Here is a 25292-nt window from a genome sequence, read left to right as displayed (position 1 = left end):
TGCGTGTCGTTTTCGACAAACGAAAAGGGGAGATTTCCGGCCTTCTCACGGGTAATTCCAGGTCGGATACCATTATGCTCGGTATAAATAGCTGTAGTCCGTTCGCGCAACCAATTTTTAACAAGTACTTGTTACCATGAACAATTGTTTTTTAAATGAAAATTATGTTGCGAATGTATCATGCTGCATTTATATGTTATAGCTCACGCAATTTGTAAAGTTAAATGCGATAAACATGCAGTCTATTTTCTTGCGTCCGAGTTACAGCTTCTTTTACGTAGTTTCATTAAAATATCAGAAACAATTTGTTCATTCATTCAATTTTTTCATTCATTGCTCAGAATACACACACATGTGCGCGCAATCTTAACACTCGTAAGAAAGTTCAGAATACAACTCATAAACGATGTAACTTCAACATTATGAACGCACGTCTTCGTCCTGTTCTTAGAGGGTAAATTGCTGACCTTAATAATAAAAAATAAAAAAGGAGGAATCTCTTCTCCCTTCGTGTATCAGATGGTTATTAACGCCTGAAACCCTTCCTCGGAAAAAATCGGAATTGGTACTTTTTGCAAACAAGCTCCGCACTGGTCCCCGGGGATCGGACAAACGCGATAAATGCACGCGAGCGAAATGGTTAATTGCGCGGTGCGAGCGTTAAAGTTCGCAAGAGTCGCGGATGGAATCCAACGTTTCATCATCGGAGATCCGCGATGCGCGAAGACCGCGCTATACTAATTACCCCGATCTTCGACCGTGCACAGATGTAGCCGCGGCATGCCGAATTCTTCCGCCGCGTCTAATAGCACCGCGTACGCACATGCTAGCTACTACGAGCACGCTAAAGTACTGAGGCGCACAGGATGGCAAATAAATATCGCGCGTACAACGCGGAAATAATCGATGCACGCGGGATGCCCGTAAACGCGCGCGGATCCCAGGAGCGGATCTATACGGAAACTTTAACTGCGGGCTCTTCCAGCTGTCAATGCCAGCGTAATCGTAAAATAAATTGTTAACAGTTCCGCGGATTCTCCACAGAAGGAAGAATTTGAGGATTTTCTTTTAAAATTGTATGCGCGAGCCATTTGGGAAAGAGTAAGCCAAATTACGCAACTCACCTACGTTCTCTTGCTGTCGGAAAATAAAAATATTAGTGAAAGTGCTTAATTAAGCGTAATCCAGTTACTTTATCGCGATTGCTTTATCCGGTTACTTGTCTGCGATTCTGGAAGGTGCGAGATCGAAAACGCATTTCGGAGTCGAGTTACGTAAGGAAAGCGTTGCACGTGTACGCTCTCTTTATGCATTCCTAATAATTTCCTCCCCCGTTGAATGAAAAAGGATACACTTTCTTTGAAATCCTGGGAATCCGCGAAAATTACTGATTCTCGAGACCCCGAAGAATCATCATTCGTCCCTGCCGGCTGTCGTCCATTTGCGCCCGAAGACGCGGACAGGCCGCGCCGGGACACGCTAATATTGCAGATGCATGAGATGGAGGTTCTTAGTCACCGCGGGACATTATGGTAATGCACGCGTGGTTGCGCAACACGGTAATGCGGTTACGATTCATTAAGCCGCGCTCACAGGTGGCGGCGACGGAGGTAGACGAGCAAGAAAAAGAGGGGTCCGAGACATGGGGCCCGACGAGGCGAAACGACGAAGCTGTTCTTGTCTCTCTCTCTCTCTCTCTCTCTCTCTCACTCTTTCCTCTTTCTTTGTCCGTCTTTGCGGCAGTTCTTCCGACAGGATAATTCGTCCTTTTCCTTTCCGACGCAGCGAGTTAAGTTCGCATTTCGAGCAACCTCTCAGGCTGTCGAGCGGCGAGGAAATGCGCGCGCGCGATTCGCAATGCACCGGGCCCACGTTGGCAACGTAACGATGATTCATACGCGGAAAGAGATCCGCCTCGTTGGAGCGAAGCGCGGGAAAGGCTATCGGTACAGAAATCCCGGCAAGAATTTACGCCACGCGCGTCTGGCGAAGAACTGCCTGTCTGCAAGGATATCTATTCGTTTCGCTATCGTGAAGTTCCTCATGAAGATCTCCGAGATATAAATTGCTATACGGAACGTTCATGTGTCGCACGGTTTTCTGGTAAGACAATTTTTCGGTCAAGAAAAATAAAATGCAGAGAAATTTGTAACAGCCGACAAAATCAGTTTACACCTATTATCGAATTATAAATCAAATAAAGCTAAAGCTAATCTGAAGCAATCAAAGTCGTTAATACCAAAAAGTAAATTATCGCGGCAGATAACGATTTTTGATGGATCCGTTGATACAAAAAAAAATAATCTACTATTATACAAAACTGCATTGCTGGATAACAATTCTGTCATACTGTATATTGAAACATTGAAAAATAACGATGTGACTGTTTTGATACTTTTGATAAATGCTGGGAAAAGACACGAGAAAGATACGAAAAAAGAACACACGAATGCAACTTTGATGAGATGTTGATTCACCAGGCAATGAGGAAGTGAACCATGCGATCCTCGCATAGAAGGATCTCGTACTCATTGCGAAACCGCTAAAACCGCAAGCTAGGAGGTAATGACGCTTGTCTAGGGGCACTACAATCAAGGACATTACTAGCTCCACACGCGCATTTGGCGTATATACCATTGATTAACTCCTCCATGATTAAGTTCCGATTTTAACAATCACTGAAGGAATCAAATTCGGTATCGCTACATTTTCAAAGAAATACTAATTTTGCGCATTATTCAGGCTTAATTATCGTTTATTTATCTTTTTAAAAATGTGAAAAGATCATAATTTGATGACAGACGTTATTAAAGGAATTCCACATATTTTTTCGACCAATTCTGAAAATCGGGATAAAGCTAATTTAATTTGGAAATATCTCAAAATCACTTGCGGAAATATTTTTTTATATTGAAAATCATATACGCGCATCTGCATGCGTTTATGCGGAATTATTTATCAATCGAATAAACGCCGAGCTTTTTATCGGGGTTTTCTCTTTAAAGAGCCACGGCCCCGGGCTCGACACGTCGACTCGGTCGGTCGTCCGGGGCACAACGACGGGCGGGAATCATTTATTGTGCGAGCTCGATTAATCCTCCACCATCGCCAATCTCGCCGAGGACCGCCCGGTCGACAATCGCTCGCGGGAGGGGTCACCGTGCGGTCGGCGAGCGTGTCCGGGGGTGGAAAGTTATGTTACGGTGTACCCGCAGCCGGGGATAACTTGCCGTATAAATGCGACCCCTGCTCGTCGTTCGCTCGCGGCGTTAGTAAGCGACAACACGAGTTACGCATTACTGCTTGTACGCGACGTGTTACGCGCGCGCAAAAGCAATCCCCCATAGAGCAATCCTCGTGTAGAATTCGTACGTCCCAGAGAGGGAGGGGGGAAGCCAAAATATCGTTACTCCTTAAAAGTGAATACACTGATAAATAGATTGCATGACGCGGTAATACAATTTCTAACCATGTTTTCATCGTAATAGGAGATAAACTTGGTAAACGATATTATAGAAATATATACAAGACAAACACGAAACATGTTTACATTAAACAATGATTAAGAAGGGAAGAACATTAAATTCCAGCTTTATCTTAAGCGCTAATTTTGGAAAGTAATAGATTCAAGGAAAGAAAATATCAATAGATCGTATGCAATTCATTACAATGTCAAATTCCTTAAAGAGATGCTCAACATAGATTAATAAGTAGTTATCGGTTAGAAAAATTCGTCTTGTGAAATAAATGATAAAATTATGGGCTCTCAGGAAAAATGAGCAAATGCATGTGCCCATCTATATGAGTTACGACAGCGCGAGTGCAAGACACGAGAATATTAATGTCTGAATTAGTGAGCGTGAGTAGAAAAGGGACGAGCGTAGTTAGACCGCGAGGCGTCGAAAGACCATCGGCGGCGACGCCGCGACAAACGACGGCTTTAACGTAACGGGGTACCGTCTCTTTTTCGCGAATCGCGGACGAGCAATAAACGACCGAATAAACGGAGAGAGAAATGGACGACAACGAGGGAAGCGTTGCGTCGCGTCGCGTCGGCGTACCCCGATGAGGAGACGCGCGAAGCGAGTGGAGTCTCGACGACAAAAAAAGGAAGGAGACTGTGTCTTCCGTGGGTAAACGGGGAAAGAACAAGTACGACGGTCAACGATGAAGACGGCAAGGAGGAGGGCCGCGCAGGAAGAAAGAGGGACGCAGCGACGAGCTGAAAAGGAAGAGAAAGAGGAGCGGTGTACAAAGAGCGCGTGCAAACGCGCCAATTACGAACTCGCCCGAAGACGGCCATTAAGAGTCGCGACAAACAAACGACCAGCCCTTTTTGTCGTCCGAGGAGGCCCGCGATCGTCCTAACGATCGTCGGTACACCTTCGCGTGATTCCTCAGCGGCGAGCGAAGCAGACGAAGAATCGCCGTAGCGTACCCCTCGCCCCGCTACCGCTCGCTTCATCGTTCTCTGTTCTTCTCCACGTCGCAAGCGGTTTCTTTGTCGAGATTCGCCTCGCCTTTGATCTCGACGGAAGAGGATGACGGCGACGACGGTGGCAGCGGCGTTCCCGTACGGTCCCGCGCCGCCGTCCGGTTCGACCGGATTTTCCAGGGGCCCGTGTGTGCGCGCGCGAATCGAATGCCGATCGTACCCGGGGCCTTAAGCAGCTTTCATCGCGCCCTGCATCGTGTGCCCCACCACAATGTTGCCGCCGACAATCGGTCGCGCAGCTTTTTGCCCGCGTCGCGGTAAATCACTGATAACCGGAGTCGCCGAGCCTGGACCGGTCCTGCCGTTTCGTCGGCATCGGTTATTTTTAGCGTGCATTCGAGCGAAATTAGTGGTAACTGCCGTTCTTTGCATCGCGGGAGATTAAACACACGCAACGACACGCAACGACACGTGGGTAGACAATATGTAATAATTAGATCACATGATCGAGAAAACGGTAGTACTCTACCGTTAACGTCTGCAAAATCAATCACGAAAGATGTAGATTATTGATAGATGCGTTGATTGATTCGATATCGTACAAGTTTTCAAATATTCTCAACCTGTATCTCACTCGAAAATTCTATTCATCATTCAGATCTATACATGATTTTCAGCGCTTGAAAAATGTGGGTTGTTACTACATGTTGCATAATGCTGCATATTGTAACGCTTGCATCGGTAATACGGCTTATGGATCGGTGTTACGTCGTTGATCAATATACGTGCATTCTAAGCATCTGTCCGGAACATCGCGTATGCGCGCACGCTACGTCGATTGTTAATAACCGATTCACCGGTAACTGATAATTATTTAATTAACAATTAATTATTTGCGGCTGTTAACGACGTGAGTAGCTCCGCGGCATCCCCGGGGGCATCCCGGGGTTAATTACCTCAGCAGCGCTCAGCCGACTGTGATATCAATGTAGTTTGTGCAACGGGGAACCGTTAAATAGTCATACGCATTTCCAATCTACGTATCTGTTGTATCGGAACGCCCGTCGGCCGCAATTATAGCAGCGGCAGCAACAACAGCAACAGCATCCCCGTACTATACGTATTGCATATCTCACAAGGATTTTCTCCGACATTACATTATACTCCTATCGATTATTCGTTCCGATATAAGCAATTAAGGATGTGAGTTTATAATCCATCAATTCTTACGCATTTTGAAAGAGACAATATAACGAAATTATTAATAATTAAGGTAGTAACTTTATAAAAAAGGAAAATAAATTACACAATTCTCAAATTTTTCCATCAAAATCAAGATTAATAATTTAGTTGTAGCAAAATTAACGAAAACGTGGCGAAAATTTGACGTCATTTTATAATCAAATTTTAATTAGGAAATATACTCTAATATATATTATAATATAATATAGAGATATTAAATACAGAAAAGATATACACACACATTAATAGAACGTCGTATCGCAGATATGCTTTTTGCGTCTTCTATTATAACGGCATGCCTGTGAATTCATAAGGATAATCGCAACGAGGAAGAGAGATCGTTCCCATGTTATCCATCGCGACTTTTCTAGTCGTGCACGCCCGGGGCTTTTCAATTAAATTTTCATTTTCTCTTAGAATTAGCAGCACGTTCTTATCCTGCAAGTGGAGGCGCTTAATTGTCTCGCTTAATCGCTACAAAGGCGTAGATCATCGTTGTAATACGGCTCTCAGTAATTTATTATATGGCCCGACTATGCCTTCCGCGTCGTTCCTTCATATTTTTTCTACCGACTGATAATTTATAACAATGCCGCGCGGTAAATCGGCCGCGAGTATCAGCCGATCATTGCGAGCACTTTTCCGAGGTTTACGATCACAGTTTGGCCGTAAGCGCGGCAGAAAAGTATCGAAATCGCCAACTCGGTACTGCGTGCCTCGTCCTTTTTTTCCTGCTCGTTCGTAAAATCTAAGACGACTTTACGCAAATAGGCGGGCTTTTAGGTTTTACGACGAAAAGCACCGGAGGTAAATACGGTTTAACGTCGTACAAATAACGCTGGTCTCCGGACTCGTTTCGAGCAGGCGGAAGGGAAGCGATGGTTTCACGGAGACATCGTCAGACTGGACGTAAAATTGGGAACTGCCGCCAAGAAAAATATCCGCCCGCGCTCATTTACTCCGGTTTCATCTTCATTCGCGCTCCGCTGAGAGATCTACGACGAAGAAGCTTCACGGCGCGATGACGCACATTAGACCACGGTGGCCGGTCGTGGAGGATCCTTTCCACAAAACGAAAAGACTTAATGTAAGGATTTTGGAGATAGTAGCATATTACAGTTGACGCGATAAACTGCAGTATTAATTTCGCGTGTGATTATTCACAAGATGAAATTAATAGAAAATAACAGCAAGCGCTGGTGTCAATCATGAATGATCAATGATCGTCAATGATCGAAAATGATTGATTGGTATATTAAAGATATTGAATAACAAAATAACAAAAAAGAAAAATCGTTTGCAATTATTCCGAATACTTCGCCGTGGTAAGATATGCTCTCCCCGATTGTATGGCGCAACGTATACGCGGCTAAAACGAATTTATCTGCAATTCCTAAAGTTCTCATCCGCAACGACCAGGAAAAGAGAAAGAGAGGAGCGACAAGAGCCGCGCGCGTGTGTCGCAATGTCCCTTAACGACTGACGGCTGTTGGAGAACCGGTCGACCTCGATACACCTCGAGGCCCGACTCCGCTGTACGTATTACACACGCCGAGTAATATATGTATTCCCGATACATATGCATCGTGCACGAGCTGGATTTTGCACAATCGCCGACGCCGCCGCCGCCGCCGCCACCGCGAACCAAGTTAAAACTGTACCGTGGAAAATCGGTTTTATCGTGACTCGTTTAAATAGCGGATCCCACGTTTTTGCGCGGTACACTCGCCTCGCCGTTTACAATATCGCGCTATTGTAACATCGCATGCTGTTCTTCATCTCGCCCGCGCATCATATTCATCGGATGCGTTTAAGCCTTTAGTGGGCGCAGGTGGTTTTGCAGATATGGGCGGTCAAGTAATAATGAATTCTAGTATCTCATGAAATAACTCATGTTAAGTCGCAGGTAGTTCTTACACAGAAGCCATGTGCTGATGTAAAATTAATCCAAAATTGCGAAAAGATTTTTTCGGGAAATATAATTTTTTCATCTGACGAATTAATAATTTAAATATCTTGTTGCTCGACTAATGGAAATACTTCGTCAAAAATAAAATTTTGTTTTTTTCGAAATTTTCTGATTTTTCACATTTTTATCAGAATGAATTATCGAGAATTATCGAGATTTTTTATACCAGAAATGTAAAATTTTTGAGCGTTTTGAGCCACTTGCTCCGACAAATTATATCTCTATTGCGTGCATTCGCGTTGTAACACGTTATAAACATGCACTCTCCACGGCATAATGGCGCAAAATGCACGTCGATACGTTCGGCGGATCAATTTACCTGTTCCGAGTGTGAGTTTCACAACGAGGCTTATCGTGTCGCTGTCGAAGCGTGCGCGCACGAGTACACCGCCGACAAATTCAATGACCATTAGCGCCATTAAAATCTTGTTTTAGTTGCGTCAGAGTTCGGGCAAATTTATCACACGATTGCACATTGCACAGTGACATTTGCCCGCTACTTTTAATTATTTAATACGCCTTTTTCTACGCGGGATTTACGCGTAGGAAGTCGGTTTCGGAGTAATTAAATTCCTTTACTCTTCAAGCAACCTTTCGTAATTTTCACGAAACACGTTGTAATCGCGAAAAAATGCTTCTCGTTGCGTTATCGTGGCGCAACGCGGTTAGTCAGGTTTGGACACTAATGCCGCTTGCACAATAATACCTGAATCTTGCACATAATTGAAACGAATGGACCGCGTGCGTAAACTTATGTAATTACTGTAATGTGTACAAGTAAATCATTTTGGATTACCTACAAAATAAAATTTGAATGTGCAATTTCATGCATCGCCTCTTTGTCTCAACCGTCTCTAATGTACAAGCAGATACTCAAGGATACAAGGAAATGAGGTATATCAACAGTCTCTAAATTAAAAAAAAAGTTAAATTCAGATATGTACATAAATCACATATTGAAATTACACTTTTGCCAAAAAGACACGAGTATCAATCAAAAGATCTCTGCCTGATAAGACACGTAAGAAACCTTTTACACCCCGTTAACACATTCATTACGTTAAAACATCTCGGTACGAAACGCACGTATACCGTATCGTGCTTTCGTTCGTGGCGGAAAAAAGGCTGCCGCGCGCGGTGAACGTGTTAAACAAATTCATCTCAATTTGTACGATGTACGATCGTGCCGTGCGCGCGCGCCAGAATCAACGCGCGGGACGGCGCGATTTTTCCGCGACTATCCAGCCGCGTCAACGAAGGTACAATTTCATACGGACATACGCCGCCAACAGTGAATTCGACGTTTAAAGCGAACGATTGAACCCCGATCGACTCGCGGAGTCTGTCGTGGTCGATGATATCGGTTCTCTCTCTCTCTCTCTCTCTCTCTCTCTCTCTCTCTCTCTCTCTCTCTGATGTAAACCGCGCGTAGAGGAAACTGCTCGGTTCGCGATTAGCAAAGAGAAGTGGCGGCGGTGGCAGTACCTCTCCACGACGTAAGTACCTCGTTCGTGAAAGTAACGGGCCACGCGCGTTCATATTTTTCAATGCAACTGAGCGCGCGGGAGCGTGCGCGCACACTCGCGCACACGCTCGGCCGAGCCGAGTTTATGATTTTGCTTAATTAATGGTCTCCTCGTCGGCTACCGCCCTCCGCACCCTGGATCCCCCTCCGTGTTGCCCCCTTTTCTCCCTCTCTTACCCACCTGTTCCCCGGTCTCTCACCGCTACCAGCGGCGGTGGCGGCGGCCATTAGCCCGCACGGATTGCGCAATTTCGGGAAATTGCGAAGTAATTCGCGGTTGCGGCCACTCTCGACGCAGAGGCAGAGGCAGCGGCGGCGGCGGCGGCGGCAACGATGGCAGCAAAGGTGCGGCAAGGGGCAGCCGGAGGCACAGAAAAGGATCCGTGGATTCTACGAAAGGACGGCCGTTGCTGGACCGCGATGACGGTTCGTTCGCTATGATCAATTCGACCGGAGAAGCGAGAGAAAGGACAATTATATCAGAAGGATCGCGCGCGTGGTTAAGAAAAAGACCGAATTCTGCGAACATGTCTCAATTTGCACGGATTACACGTAACTGGAACGAAGAGGGCTCAAGTATCTCGAGTGTTTCAAGTTTGAAGATGTAGCTCGGGAATCTTCTTCATGTTTTCAATCTTTTATAAATATCGATTATATTGCAACGCGGTGAATAGTTCATTGATATCGATTTAATCGTTCAAATGTAAATTAAGTGGAAAATGTAAAAAGGATTCTGAAGGGAGAGAAAAATATTAAATCTGTGCAACGCATCGTAAAACGCGTAATTGCGCATTAACGCAAGTCAGATTATCCATTTGCGAAATGTCAATAATAATTCCGATTCGGAATTGTTCGCCTCGCCGCCCGTGGCGATTTGTTCCACCCTTCACCGTTATAATTACGTTACCAGTACCAGGAAAGTCGTAAGTTGCGCCCGTTACACCAGCACCATCACCATTATGACACAAATCCGTGTTCAAATAAGAAATCGGACATAAAAGACAAGGAAAAGAGAAAGAAAGCGATATACAGAGTAAAAGAGGGGTGCAATTCCGAAAAAAGAAGGCCCGGTTAAAGCGAGCCGTCGAAAGAGAAAAAATAAAAAAAGAAATGTCTACGATACCGATGCTATTCTGAGTACTGAGTTCCCAGTCTTTCATGAGGATTTCTCGGGCAGGTCAGGATGACGGCGACGTGGGTGCACCTATAATGCAGACAGTTATCGTCACATATAGACTAGCGTAAATATCGATAGTATGCGATTGTTGAATGTTCGCTAAAAAAAAAGAATAATGTAACTATATATATTAAAAACAAAAAAGAGATGGAAAGAATGAATAATTAAAAGTGTGTATTATGCGTTTTAAACAAGTGGAGCCCATATCTCATCATAAAAATAATATAATTTGTCGCGCGCGCGCGCGCGTGTGTGTCCTACGTAGAATTCCATATTCTACGATCTGGTTCTTTTTTATTACTTATACATATAGCTCTGGTAATTCCTGGTTTGATTTGTTACGCAACAGCATTAAAATCGATTCTATTTAAGCAATGTAGATTAATTTTGGTTGATTAACGATTTGTGTATTCAACTGTCAATCTTTTGATTAACTTGATGATACTGAATAATAAGAAAAAGTTCCAGATTTCGTTGCGATTTGCACGCCAAAGGGACATGATTTATGATCGAAAATCCGCCGGAGCGAAGCGCGATAATTATGTCCGCGTGCGAATTTTTTCTTTCGAAAAGACCGGACGTCCTGACTTTCACACGTATGCAACGTTTCTGCGGTGAAATCGGCGTGTTGTAAGTTGCAAAGTGAGCAGCACAGTCGCGATTCCGTTCGCGGTTACGCTTACGAGCATCTTCGGAAAGCGTGGAGAGCAACGAGACAGTTGACTTGCACGTGCATATGCTGCTAAATGTGCGTAAATGTGTACTCCTTCAAATTACATCAGGATGACATGCGCGACGGCGAACGCAATTTAGTTTAATTAGCGAGATCGATCGATCGTTCACAACATACACGCATACATGTGCGTGCGTTACATGAAATTTTACGTCGACGGAATCAGAGCTGCAAATATTATTTAAAATAATATATATGTAAAGAAGCTGGAAGGCATGTTTGATAAAGTAAATAAATACAAATTAAAGTTATCGTTCTGTTTTTATACAAGTTAAATTTATAGTCTATTAAATAGAAAAAAGAGTAGCAAATGAAGTAGCGATCTGAAATAGCCTGCGTCGTTGTTACAACGTGTGAACAAGACTAATGCAATTTAAAACTAATGACCATGTGTACGTAAATAAATTTATGAGCCGAGTAAAGAAGGCAGGAAATGTTCTATATAACTGCGTGAGGATGGAATTATGTTTCGAGGGCATTGGTTTTTCAGAGTGACTTACATAGCGATGATGCAGAGTCATCAGGAAGTTGTTGGGTATAAATCAATTTTCAGATCTCGTAAATCGGCTTCGAGACAGAAACTGGATTCTTAGATTTGCTCAAGGATTAAAATAATCATTTACGTTATTTTCTTTTTGTTTTTTTGTTTGTTGACTCACATAATAAAGATATTTAATGGTTATTTGATATTTTCTCTTATTGTGTTTTGATATTTATTTGCAGTACTAGTGGAAGAGATTTATATAATAACAGGCAATCAATATTCAATAAAGAGTTAACGCGAGTAAGGAATAAAGATTACGTGAGTAAAAAAAAAATAGAGTAAAAAAAGTAATATTCATATCTTCATAACAAAGATATGAATATTATCGAAATATTACATTGTTATCGAAATATTACAAATGTAATAATGACACTAATAACACAATCTTTTAAATAAAACATAAATTAAACTTATGCTTCGTTTTTGATATTTTCTGTTTTTTACTTTTACGGCAGTCTATTCGAAAATAAACAGCACAGAATAATTCGCTTTGACAGATTTCTCAAAAAATATTCAATGTTAAAATAGTACACGGACACATGGAATTGTTGCAATTTCAGTTTCACCCATTCGAACAGCATAACAAATAGTTGATTTTTTTTGTAATACACCTCTTTGTGTGCACACAGCATCGAAAATATTCCTAAATCGGGAGCATTCCACGGATGCATTCCGTTTCCGTTTTATTTCAATACATTGATTGCCTTCCTATGTTCACAGGTGTCTAAAATATCAGCGTGAATCTATGCTGCAGGATATACAGTCGTTTACAAATAAACAAATTGTCAAATGCAACTGCAAGCATCCCTATTGTATTATTAACATCGGCACGTAATTATAAACAGAGACTCATAATTATTAACAGAGATAATTTCGCACGATTCGTTACCATGCATTAATCTCTGATTTAATGTAACTTGACTATCGCGATAACCTAACGAAAAATGCATTAGGATGGTACAAAAGTTTCCTAGATAATATGAATTCATTATTGATGCGTATCTGGACATCGTTCACCGTAGACAACACGACACTTGATAATACTAAGGTAATTTATTTATAATGAAAAAAGTTAATACGCATATGAAAGGGCCGACAATAATGGAAACCAACAGAAATGAAAAGAAAAGAAGAATATGAGAAAAGAAGAAAGAACAAGACGACCTGCATTACAAAAGTATTTATTCCTATCGTGCGTATCTACGACGTCGAAACGTGAGCTTCTTTTTGCATCTTTTGTTGCCGAGTTCACAGAAATCTAGCATGAATAAATATAGAACAAATAGTTCACAAATGAAATTTTCACGCGTCGTTGTTGTGATAATCCTTTCCGCTTTCGGCGGCTTGCAACTCGGGAATTATAATGATTCCATAGCAATCGCAACAATGAAGAGACAAATCAAAATTGACAAAACACAAGGAAGATACATTTAGACGAATAAAATAAAATACGCTGTAAAGCAATTCTGTAGATTCGCGTCTCTATCCGTTACCCCTTATCATGCCTGGCATGTAGCGAATTTTACAGTCGCGCGCAGCCTCTCTCTCTCTCTTTTTAATCCGCCTTTATTTCAAAAGCAGAGCGCTCTTTCGTGGCATGCGTCGCACCGTGCGTATTTTTTTAAACCACTACTGAAAAATCCGCGCAACGAGACAAGTTCCTCATGCATAAAGCCGGGTCCTCGCAAAAGAATGCGAGGTTCCAAGGAACGCTGTTCCTCTCCATGCGGAAAGGAATCTCGAGGGTGAAGCGCGCCCGAGGCATCATCCGACATCGGGAACGACGCCCGCGGCATCAGGAAGCTAAGTGCACCTGCATATTCGTGCATACGTGCACGCACGCACGCGAGGTTCCTTAAACCGTATAATCCTGGGAATGTATTGGGCCGACAAAGAAGGGCTGCGGGGTGAGAGAGCGTGAGGGAGAGAGATCGAGCGGTCGTGTAAACTGTAAACTATCGCGTGAGGCATTTTGGAGATATCCGAGTGTACGCGCCTTTATTATCCACGTGGGTTTTGATTGAAAGAGGCCAATGAGGTTAATAAGATACTACATCGTGGTATTACATATCTTGCACTGATTTGAGTTCTGTTTTTAACCGGACCAAAAAAATCCAAACGATTGCGTTCCGCTCAATAATTTCGAGTTTTTTCTGACGTTCGCAAAAGTATATAATGTGAATGTATATAAAATGTCATTCGGAAATTCGTTACAAATGCGCTAAACGCGACTAAGAATCGCTTATAAATGTCAAATTGAGTGATGTTTGCAGAAATAGACGCGTATTACAGCTATCGCATAATTTCAACATGTCATTGGAATTATCTGATTTCGAGTGTTAATACAGACTATTTCCATATAAAAAAAGGCAAAAATAAAAACTAAAATTAGAAATAGATAACATGAAGCAGAACCGTAAAACAGGCAACAAGACTCACGAGAGGAGATTAATAGTTTCCATTTATTGAGTTCAAGAATATAATATTATAATAGAATCTCACAATCTCTTTTAGAATATCTTTTTCTCACAATTTTCGAATTATATTATACATACGGCAACACTTGCGTTATTAAGTTTGCGCGCCGATTTGAACTGAAATTACAGAGCAAACAGCCAGCAGCAAGCAGGATCTTGCGATCGCCATTAACCGGCTACACATTTACGCATCTTGTATCCGACTTGTATAACGGAGCGCGATGCGGGCATTCATTACATGCTGCTCACTATACTCCAGGTATATCCACCCGTGAACTACCGTGGTGGTAGGAGTCAAGAAACGTTCCATGACTTGAACACGACCTCCATTAGCCTTTCTCGATCAGACCGCTAATTAGTCGGCATCGGCGAGTGAGTTGCAGCCGCCGTCGTCGCCGTGCATATCCGCGCTTCCCCCCTCCCCCGTACGTGTCTCCTTTAGCCTTCGAGGCATTCCACGCGGATATTAAAACTTCAACCCGGCTGTCGCGGAGCTCGCGATCGGACGAGACAGACGAAACGAAATTTACGAGATGGAACCGGTCGATTTCGCGCAGCTCCAGAACAAATCTACCGGCCCACGCGGAAGCGAAAGGATATCCGAGGGCGAAAGGCGAAAACGGAAAATCGTTGCAAGTTACTGCAAGTTTTTACGCGCTTCCAACAATGTTAACTTCAACTAGTTTTGCTCTCTCTTATACGATATTAATGAAACACGTTTAATATCAGATCAATTTCACTTTATTCGCGTTTCTCAGTCAGGTTTATCAGTCAGGCAGCATCCGATACATCGAGATTCCTTCCGATAAAGATTCTGGATTCGACCGACACTGACGATCACCAAGCAGCGGGACGAGGAGGTGGTCTTTTGTGCAAGTCCTAAAACGATCAATCGCCATTCCGTTCTCCGCGAATAAACCGTTAATCGTTTGACGTAACGGCGGCATTGACGGCGGCTCGGTTCCGCGGCAGGATTTCAGGTGGCCGGTGGTATCGCGAAACAGCGTGGAATGGCGGAGAGCAATGGATAACCAGCGCGCAATTAACACAGCAGAAGCCTCCGCTTGATTTTACACGAGCCGCCCGCGGTAACCACCCCGTCCACCTCCTCTTCATCACGATAATCCACCCCTCCTCCCGTCTATCCTCCCGCCCCGACCGCTCGGCCGTCCGCGGCCCGAGCTCGAGCCCGGCGAACGCGGACGGGAAGCGCGCGGCGCGCATTTAATTTGCAAATGCAGATTGCTTTCCATTTTAATATAAATTGTTCGAAACAAAGGCAGTAATTATGCCGTGCTCCCGCGCTTTCAAAATGGCGGGGCGCTCGTTAACGTCTCACTCTCGGTCGCACCTCCCTCTCTCCCTCGTGCCTCTCCATAAGGGATATTATAGCTTGTCGAGTGCGCGAAAGGAAAAGAGAGGCCGCCTAGGATGAGAGAATAAAGGAGAAAACGAACGCGGCCCGATGAATGCGAGCATGTGAGGGCCTCGCATCCTCGCGAGTTGCGGTCAAAACGAAACTTTTCCACTAACCGTGCCAAAATGAACTCAGAGTTGGCGATACCTCCTCTTTAACAGAAATGTTGAGACGTTTGCCAATGAATCTCTCATGAGCAGAGTTGCAGCACGATATGTCTTTCATCGATATTGAACTCATTGAGAAACCTGCTAATGAAACATCTTAACTACTTGCTTTCGCACAAATTATTCAAGAACGGAGAGACCAGACATTCTTATTTAATACACACTTTACACACGCACAGGTGCATTATTCGAGGAACGAGAGATTATTCAATTAAATCGGTACAGAAGATTAAGAACGATCGCTTCGTAGAATATACGGGGGGCAGGAGGAAGAGAGAGGAAGAGGAATTTCAGGCGAAATAATAATTCGGTCAAATGGCGCTTCGAGAACAAACAACCGGTCTACCGTCCCATTAAAACCCTTCGAGCGATTCTAGGTGAGCCCGCTTTGACGAAGCTCATCCTCGATCGCCGTATGCGAATGGCGGGAGATTCGGCAGGATGCCCGCGGGCCAGTCGGCGCGGCAGAATTTCCGCTTTGCTCGCTGACGCATGACGCAACGGGCGTACGTGCGTACAGAGAGCGTACATCTTGTTCGCATCTCGACAGCACACGGGTAATAACGTAATTCAGCACGTGTCTGCGTGTATATCTGGGGGTGAACGGCAGCGCGTAATCGCACGAGTTGTTCTCGCAACCCCATGATTCACTGGTCGCGTATTAAGTTGCGAGCCGTAGTCTCCATTGACATGCATTCAACGTTACAGCGATGAAGTGACCACGATTTTCGTACATTTAGCGGATATTACAGAAGCGCATCCACGCAGCCTTCGATATTTTTTTCAAGATGGATGATAAAACACTTTCAATCTTAATCTAATTTCAAATTACACACATTTTTTCTCTGTATTTGTGTTTTGTAAATTCACGTTCATAATTTTATCGACGAGCGACGGTAAATCATACATACAACTTTCTCCTTCATGCGTCTCTCCGCACGTTGCCAGGCTTCATCGCAATCCGATCCGAGCATATCGCGCGCCGGTACGCGTGGAATCGTCGCGACGTCGTGCCGGCGACATACCGCGAGCCACGACGCCCGACCATCGATACGCTCAACGACCCCTCTTCCCCTCTCCTCCCGATACGGGGCACGAAGAAACCACGGTGATAGCATTCGCGCGCGAGCGGGCGCAAGGCTTTACGCGGTCACCCCCGTACGTACGTACGCGGGGGTGGTGTACGCGAGAGTGTGCACCGGACCAGGCTGCAGTGAATTTGGCGCGCAGGATCCGAGAGATCCTACCGGCTCGCGAACGATGCATCGGCAACGTTCTCGGCCACATCGAGTCGAGAGTATTCTATCCGTTCCATCTGTCTCGTCCTCTCTCGCTCTCCCTCTCTATCTATCTATCTACCTCTCCGCTTCTCTATCTTCCCGATTCGGGCATATATAGAGATAGAACGAGATAGCACGAGTAGAGATAGCATTGGGCCAAAGAGCGAGCGAGCGAGAGAGGGAGAGCCGGAGTACCAGCCGAATTCCTAGCATACCGCGGGGCCAACTGGTTAGCGAGCGATTTACGATATTGTAAACCGATGCGACGGCGGCTGCCGTGCCCACCGCCGAACCTCAATCTAATAGTGGCGACTCCAACCTCCGACGCTGGCCAAAGGCACGTCGCGTCGCTACCCCCGTGACTCGACAGCTCGAGGGGAGGACTTGTCACGCGCGCTTTCACCTTTTCCGCCATTCACCGCTGCGACATCAATGTAGCCGCTGCGATTCCGACCCTCTCCCTGTTGAGGCTTTCTGACGGAAAGAAGTAATCGCGATCGGATCCATGAAACACCAAAAGTACGGCAGTCAAGTATCAGAGTCTGATGGATGATGATGCGTGTTTTCGATTGCTACATGTGACCATTAATGTCGCAATATTTCAGAAATAAAAACCAACTCGTCAAGCCATAAAATGTTTGGCCGTCAAATTGTGGATTAAAATGGTCAGAGCGAAACTGGTTCTGGGTAGGTTTTTGCTCATGGTGCGCAACTGAGAATGCGAATCGGAAAGCTGCGCGAATAATGCGTCCCGGTTCGACACACGGCCGAATCCACATAATGTATATCGAGATTCCCCGACATAAACGTTCGCAAAAGTCGATATCAAATCGCCGGTTCGCGTGACTGTCGGTTGACTTTTGTATTACCGGTATAACATTCGCTGATGTAGGATAGTGATTGAGAGTATCACCGAATGACGAGCGGCGGTTCGCGGTCGTGACGTTACGCTGTTACGCTGAGAGCGGTAACTGGAACTCAAAATTTCGAGAGGATGTAAAATTGTCCGAATCAACCAACATTGATCTACATACATGTACCGTTTGTTAATTCACCGATAAGAGACGACAAATTTCGGAAAACGACGTCACACTCGAATACCATTATACATCCAGATGAAAATTAAATAATTACTTTTTACATTTAGTAAACGATAATTTTCTATAAAAGTAATTTTCACGTATAAACGGCTTTATATCTGTTCTTTAAAAAATTTGCCAATAGTCTTGAGCGTTGAATGAATACACGAGTCATTCAGTTGTCCTATAGCAGTGAAAAAAGCTAAGCGATGCGTGGTTTTATGTGTATACCGAAAAATCGCTTGAATAAGCATTTCCTTTGAGATCGGCACTTCGCGCGCGTGAACGATTCGTCCTTTGTCGCCCGCACAGAGTGCATTTCCGTTCCACGTGTCATTTTGCTACCGAATAGCTCTCTCCGACGATATACTACGGGGATGAATATTTTTGTATTACGGATAACTTTTATACTACGGATAAAAGTATCATTTTAATGCTTGAAAATGGCATTCATCTCCACTTTCGATATTCCGAATTCCGTTTACCGATGCGCAATTTCGTTTCTCAAACTTATGCGGCTCCAAAACTTCCTCTTTTCGGTGGGAAGTTATTTTTCGAGGGGGTGGCTTAACACAAGTCCATAAAATCTCATCACCTAATACGTCAAAAACGTGCGCGTGCAGCGGTGCATAATTAGAGTGCGATGACGAAGGAACGGTGAGAAAGGTAGAACGATGATGAGATGTGAGAAGGGAGGGGGGGAAACGGTGCGAGGAACACGCGCCAGGGGAGGAAGAGAGGAGAATCGGAGAGGAGATCGCGTACGGTAATCTAGTTGCAAACACAGCTCGAGGTTGGAGCTCGAGTAGCCATGCGGAATAATGATATGTAATCGCGAAACTCTCCTGCGGGATCGCGCGTGTGCGTGGCGCGTGTGCTGCACGCGGGGGGATTTGAGGTAAGGGCAGGGGGAATCGTTCCGGAACAACCAAAATGTACGCGCGCGCACGATAACCGACCTCGAATGCACCAACAGACGACCGGCGACATCTAACTTTCGCGTTAATTGTGACTCGGAGCAACGCGCGATTTTGCAGCACTACCCTGTGTGTGAATCGCGGTACTAATGATTGTTCCGACTCCAGAGTGATTGTTTCTCCTTACGTGCGACAGAATGCGAAAAAGTCTGGAAAATACAATTAGCAATCGCAACGAACTGGAACATTGTATCTTTATATTTATAAAATTGTTTTTTTTTTTAGTCTTGAACGTTTTTATAGACTGACAACTGTGACGTAATAATCGGTTATTCGTTACATGAAAAAAGCTGCTAGCATCGCGTGACGTGACGTGTGTGACATGTAATTTCTCTCTTGTAATAAAAGTGTAGATTAAATAAAAGTCGTATTTTTGAGATCACTGCCTCGCGAAGTCATTCAAGTATCATTCATAATGTGCGGATGCGCACACGACTGCTAATAAGTAAAATCGCTCGACTTCTTGTCAGGGCGGGAACGGGAACACGAAATTGCTCGGACGTACAAGACCCGTTCGTTTAACGGGCAGAGAAATTAGATCCGTGATTAACAAACTAGACACGCAAACGCCGACCGACCGACCGAGAGAGCACGGCAAAATTCCGCTCGACTCCGGGAGCCAACACAACCCGAAAGCCGACCCAGAAGCGGATTTCCAGTTGGAACATCGAAGGCAACTATCAGCCACGCGGTGGAATCGCATTCGTGGCATGTTGTGTTGTGCATACATGGAAGATTTCTCCGCGAATCTCCTCCTCCTCCTTCCGCCCTTTCCTCAGGCCGTGTTTTGCCGCCGTATTTTGTCCTTTTGCTTCCGAATTTTATCAGTGTATCTACGGCATCGTTTGTTAACGCGCGACTCGCTTCTCTTCGTGCGTTTCAACAGCTTTTGGCCGACCTCTTCTTCCTCTCGACATTGAAGCATTCTTCCCGATTTTCGTTTGTAATGATCGTACGATCTGCGATTCGCATTTTTGCGGTCTGCACAACCATCCGCAGGCTGCACGCCGTATAAATATGAGCATGATTACTTTTAATTCCCCCTATTCGATCCCTGAGTGTCTTTCTGTTTTCCCTCCCAAACGCACACGTCCATTCTATTCAGCATCCAAGTCCTCTTCCTCCCTCCCGTTTCCGCACTCATCTTTCGTTGCATCCGTCTGACCGCTGGTTAATTGCAGCGTCGCTGACGAGTTCGCGTTCCCCCATCAACGTTCTACGTTCAAACAAATCCTAAATTAACGTTTTCGATTTTTAGACATTTTTGAGATTCAGACATCCAGAAATCAATCCGAAATTCTCAATCTCTTCTGTCGACGAGAATGTTTAATAGCAGAACGGCGCTTTTAAAAATGCCGGACAACTAGATGACAACTCTCGAGCATTTTTTCCGAATAGTTTCGTATTCCGCATGAATTCTCCAGAAATGCAGAAAGTCTTGGCCCTCGTCTGCGAGGGGTCGCGCGCAATCTGAATATCGTCGCGAGATCTACGGTGCACCTTCGTGCACCGGCAATGAACTTTCGTGAATTTACGACACATCGGGTTCGATAATTAAGGCCGGGAAAGACGGTGCACAACGACAACGACGACGACGACGACGACGTTGTCGTCGTCCCGCAGCTTGGCCGAGCGCCAAGGGAAGAGAGACGCGCGCCAGGAACACGTGCGTGAAGCCGCGCCGCCTAGCCGTGAATCACGCGCTCGAATCGGTTTCAACGGGGGCGAAAATTTGCGGAGCCGCGTAATATACTTTGTCGCGCAACGCGCCGTGGCGAACGAACCCGAGGTAAACGGTGCTCAACTGATATCAATCGATCTTTTCATTCCTCCAAAATTATTTACTTTGTACTATTTTCTTTTGTTAAATTTGAATTATAAACATTAAGTCAGTTACACATCACGTCCACGCAAAACAATATTAATTGTAAGGTACTTTAGTGATTAACGAAGCGTTGATTTTGTTCGATATCGCACGATAGCATGCGTACGCAACGACGTGCGATTACGAGGGCATCGAGAAAGCTGTGATTATGACGGAAGAAATCTCAACGATCGCGAGCGGAGTGATTCATTCGCTACTTCATTACGATCGTCCCGAGTGCACACGGTGGCGTACGCAATTGATTTAGCGGACCGATAACGCGTGGGATGTTGCTTAGATATATCATGATCGGAATGACGATGATTAGTAGCGTTCGATTATTAGTCGAGTGTCGTGTACGACGACGCGTGATTATTACGCGCGACGCGTGAAACGTATTATTGCAATCGATACTTTTACGGGAAATGATTCATCGGTATGAGTGGAGCTGCGTGGGCAATAATATCGCGCTTTATCTCCACCCAATTTGTTTTACGTTATTACAGAACGTGACAAACCCGCCGCCACAAAGTGGAAGAAAATCAGTTATAATGATCGTTCGTTATTGGGAATTTTGATGAACGCGGCGATATTAAAACCTCCCTATTGAACAAATTAATTTGCATACGACGTATCCAGTTTATGCGCGGCGTAACGAGCGCGGCGGGTGCGCACGCGATAGATGTTTAATCTATTTATCATATATTATTTGTAATATCGCACGTAATACAATAACACACCGAGCCCGGTACAGGGTATTGTTTTAGCGCGACCTTTGAATGGGGATTAACGAGCGTGTATTCTTTGAAAAGAGAGCGATGAAAGCTTCTACGACCAAACCGCATCTCCACGTAACAATCGATTAATTACCGACAGTTTTTCCCGTCAAATCTAAACCGGATTATCGGGTGGTGGGATCATATTACGGTCGACGCGAATCTCGATGAAGGTAATAAATTTACAAACGCATCGGTTAAATACAGATTGTCGGGTGCACTCGTCATCTGTGACCACCTCCACTCGATTATATTTAAGCCGCGATTAATTAATATGCATATTTTCATTAAATGCATTTATACATCTTTAGTTTTTCAGAGCCTAAGTAGAAACAAATGGCAATCCCGGAAGAAAAGTTCTCGTCTGAGAAACGATCTAGATACTTGACACTTGACATATCGGTGACATTGATTATAATTTCCGGTAGATTTGAAACACATTCCGTGTACAGAAGAAATATTTAAAGTATCGTGACATATTTTTGCGCAGTTCGGAAACTCGAACTCGGACACGCTCTAAAAGCGGACACGAGATTTATTTAAAATTCGACGCCGCTCAAACTCGCGTCAAAGGGACAAAGACGCATCCTTCAAAGGATGCAAACGGAAACCGCCGCCGTCGCCGCCGCGCGTGCTAAGGGTAGAATTGTAAATCAAGTTGAAGGGAGATCCTTGATCCTTCGCACGAGCTGCTCGAGTGATGCGTATGCAGTGCGTACATACGTACATACTTAAGGCTGCTCTTTTCCTCCGCGTATGAATTCGCACGAGAGGAAACTCCAAGGGCTGACTTATCTTATCTATGGTAAAATTTAAATTTATACTGACGTACGAACATGCGGGTGTATATGCATGCATGTGCATGTCTCTCAGGACTGCTTCGCAGCCTCTTCTCGCGCAAAAGGTCGGCCAAGGTGGGCGGATTTGTCGGTCGGCTATCGGAAATATTTTCCAACGCCGAGAATTTATCGGGCGTCTGCCCGGAAATATTTGAAAATTCCTTCGACGACGAGGGAGATGAAAAGGGAGAAGGAGAGAGCGCGGGTGGCGAGACGGAGGCGCTCCCGGAGGGAGGCTACAAAATTTTTCACACCTTAATTAATTCCGCGAGAGGCAGGATTTCCAGGTTCACGACGAGGTGAGAGCTCGGCGATCGATAATACGTTCCGTGGCATTTATTTGCGGCGGCAATAAAGTCGCTCCGGTGAAAATATGCTCCCCTGACTGCAGCACGAAATTTAACAAAGCGAAAATGCCAACGCAAAATTATAACAAAGATATAAAGAGAACATGTTATGTACTTTAAAAGAAATCGGACCATATTAAAAATATCTCTTTTACTAAAATATCTCATTTGTCATTTGTAACAATAATCAAGCGACAATTGAAAGTATGAGAATTATTATCATGTCCCGAAACAATTAACTCATGTGCGTCATTTATCAGGCTTTTCGCAAGAGTAGCACAGAGTATCTTCGGAGGAAATTTGGCGCGCGTAATCGGCGATTTTCGCGAAATGAAGAGAGACGGGAGGGTTTCGATCGTCGCGAACGTATATAAGGCTGGCAGAATAGATTACGCCCGCTCACCCTCGACAGTGCTTTTCGCTCTCTTCCGTCGAGGACGGTCGACACCCCTTATTGCGGAGATCATGAGTTTATTGCGAACAACCGCGTGGTGAGCACGGGGTCGCGCCGATTTACGGATATAATGTCGTATATGTACATTATTTATCGCGCACAATTATCTTCACAAACGACGACATCCGCATTTATTCGCGCGCGCTCCAACATTTTTCTCACTCGCACTGTCAGAAAATTCCACGAGCGGGGGATGACAGCGGGACAATCGGCGATCGAAGCACGATCAATGAGAATTTCAATTATTGATATGCGTTGAAAGCGATGAGCATGAAGGATCTAAAAGAAAAACAAAGGCTTTTTTTCTAGGATTTAATCATTTTTATCTGCGATGAAAGATCAATGGAATCGCCGTCGAACGAACTCCATTGTGTTGTGTGGCGTTTTGCTTTCATCCGAATGCGATAATAGCTGCGAAGCAGTGAATCGATAAGTCCACAATGAGTACTACCGGGTGACGATCCTGAAGCATCCTCTTGGAATCACACTTGTTGCTCGGTACCCTTCCCCGAACTAGAAAGTCTCCCTTGCGAGACTGCACTTTTATTGATCGGAGAATACGGGGTATTAAAAGAATTTACGAAGCAATCTCCGGTTTCTATAGTAAGATCGAATGACAATTTCGTTACGAGATAAACGAATAAATTCGTTACACTTGGCTTATTCTATTGACGGGATATGCTGAACGAAATTACGTTTGCATCAGGAGGAAAATTGAGTTTCGCAAATGCACGAAATTAGAACATGATCATGTGTGATTATTTCGTTCTTTCATTAGCGACTGACATCCACATACGTATTTGAGCAAACACACCCATAAAGTCAGCGAGTAAAAAAGTGCACGTCTCGGAGTCTATTTGCCGCCATCGTATTTTATTCCGACTTCAATCTCGCGAGCCCGTACGTGTGTTCCCACGTGAAGGGTCGGAGATGAATACATAGGGTGGTTTCTGGAATGGCAAATACGTTTTCCGTTCCCCTCCGAGCTATTGGCTCTTATCGCGGTCCCTGACTGGATTGTTTCGCCGGGGGGAGGAAAAAAAGTGGAACAAATTACTATCATTCGCAGCTCCCTCTCGTCCCCTCATTCGCCACTGTTGCTCCATTTCGTTCCCCTATGGAAGCCACGTTTTAGTTAACGTTTGAAGGGCCTTCTTAAGAAAAGGCATTATGACCTCGAAATTTATCACATGTGACGTGTTAATAGAAAAACGTTAAACATGGTGATAAAGTGGCTTATATATAATAAGAAAATTTATTTAGAATAATAAAAATAATCTATATATAAGTACTAGGTACCATAGCTAGGTAACATAGCTACTAAAGCTCATCAAAAAACTTCTTTTCATTAATTATTGTAGAGACTTAAAGTTTCGAAGGATTTAAAAGATTTTTCCGAGAGCTCCATCTGCCCTCTCTTTAATTGATTCGGCAAGATTAAAGAGATACGATAAATATTCATGTTTTTATTTTTCTGTATCCGAGATAATGAAAAGACCAGAGGGATAATGATCGAACAGCAATCGCGAAAGAAGCGGGAAGTAAGGAACGCTGGTGCGCGCACTCATCGATTCATCTCCGACTACACCCTTTTTCTTCCGCCCTCGACTTCGCAGCGCGCTCCTTCTCCTCGATTTCCACTATTGGCAAAGCGATAACTCGGTACGTCGGCCATAAATCAAACTGCCAGAGTGTTTCACCTAGCCTCTCTCGCGCGGAGGAAGCTTCCTCCTCCTGAGGCAGCTCCTTCATCCTGCAGCAAATGATCCACGACGGTTCGCTTTTTATTTAGAGTCGACGAGCTGCCGAGGAATATATTCGCGTTCACTCCAACAACGCTCGTATTATCTACCTACACACACGTTTAGTATTCCCACACGTCCATTTGAGTATCGCCGATAAAACATTGATCGGTTTAACGTCTAATGTCCTGAATCACTGGAATTTTTATTTCACAAAACTCGTTCGATTCCTCTTGAATGATCTTTTT

At 44.4% G+C, this 25292-nt stretch overlaps 1 protein-coding gene across 5 annotated transcripts in view; it reads right to left on the bottom strand.

The window, feature by feature from the left end:
• The window catches only part of LOC105279153 (protein scalloped), a 142559-nt gene that overhangs the window by 70671 nt on the left and 46596 nt on the right, over positions 1-25292 (bottom strand). For 4 of the 5 annotated variants that reach the window (XM_011338731.3, XM_011338732.3, XM_011338730.3 and 1 more), the window contains one exon: positions 10295-10375. The exons of the other annotated variant lie outside the window; for it this stretch is intronic. In XM_011338731.3, coding sequence (XP_011337033.1) covers positions 10295-10331 — 37 coding nt within the window. In that variant the 5' untranslated portion in view covers positions 10332-10375. The remainder of the gene's footprint in view (positions 1-10294; positions 10376-25292) is intronic. 5 annotated transcript variants of the gene reach the window in all.

This window comes from Ooceraea biroi, chromosome 2 (genome assembly GCF_003672135.1).
Source record: "Ooceraea biroi isolate clonal line C1 chromosome 2, Obir_v5.4, whole genome shotgun sequence".
Taxonomy (NCBI): Eukaryota; Metazoa; Arthropoda; class Insecta; order Hymenoptera; family Formicidae; genus Ooceraea; species Ooceraea biroi.
The sequence above is the reverse complement of the archived record's forward strand: the minus strand, read 5'-3'. Positions and strand labels throughout refer to the sequence as shown.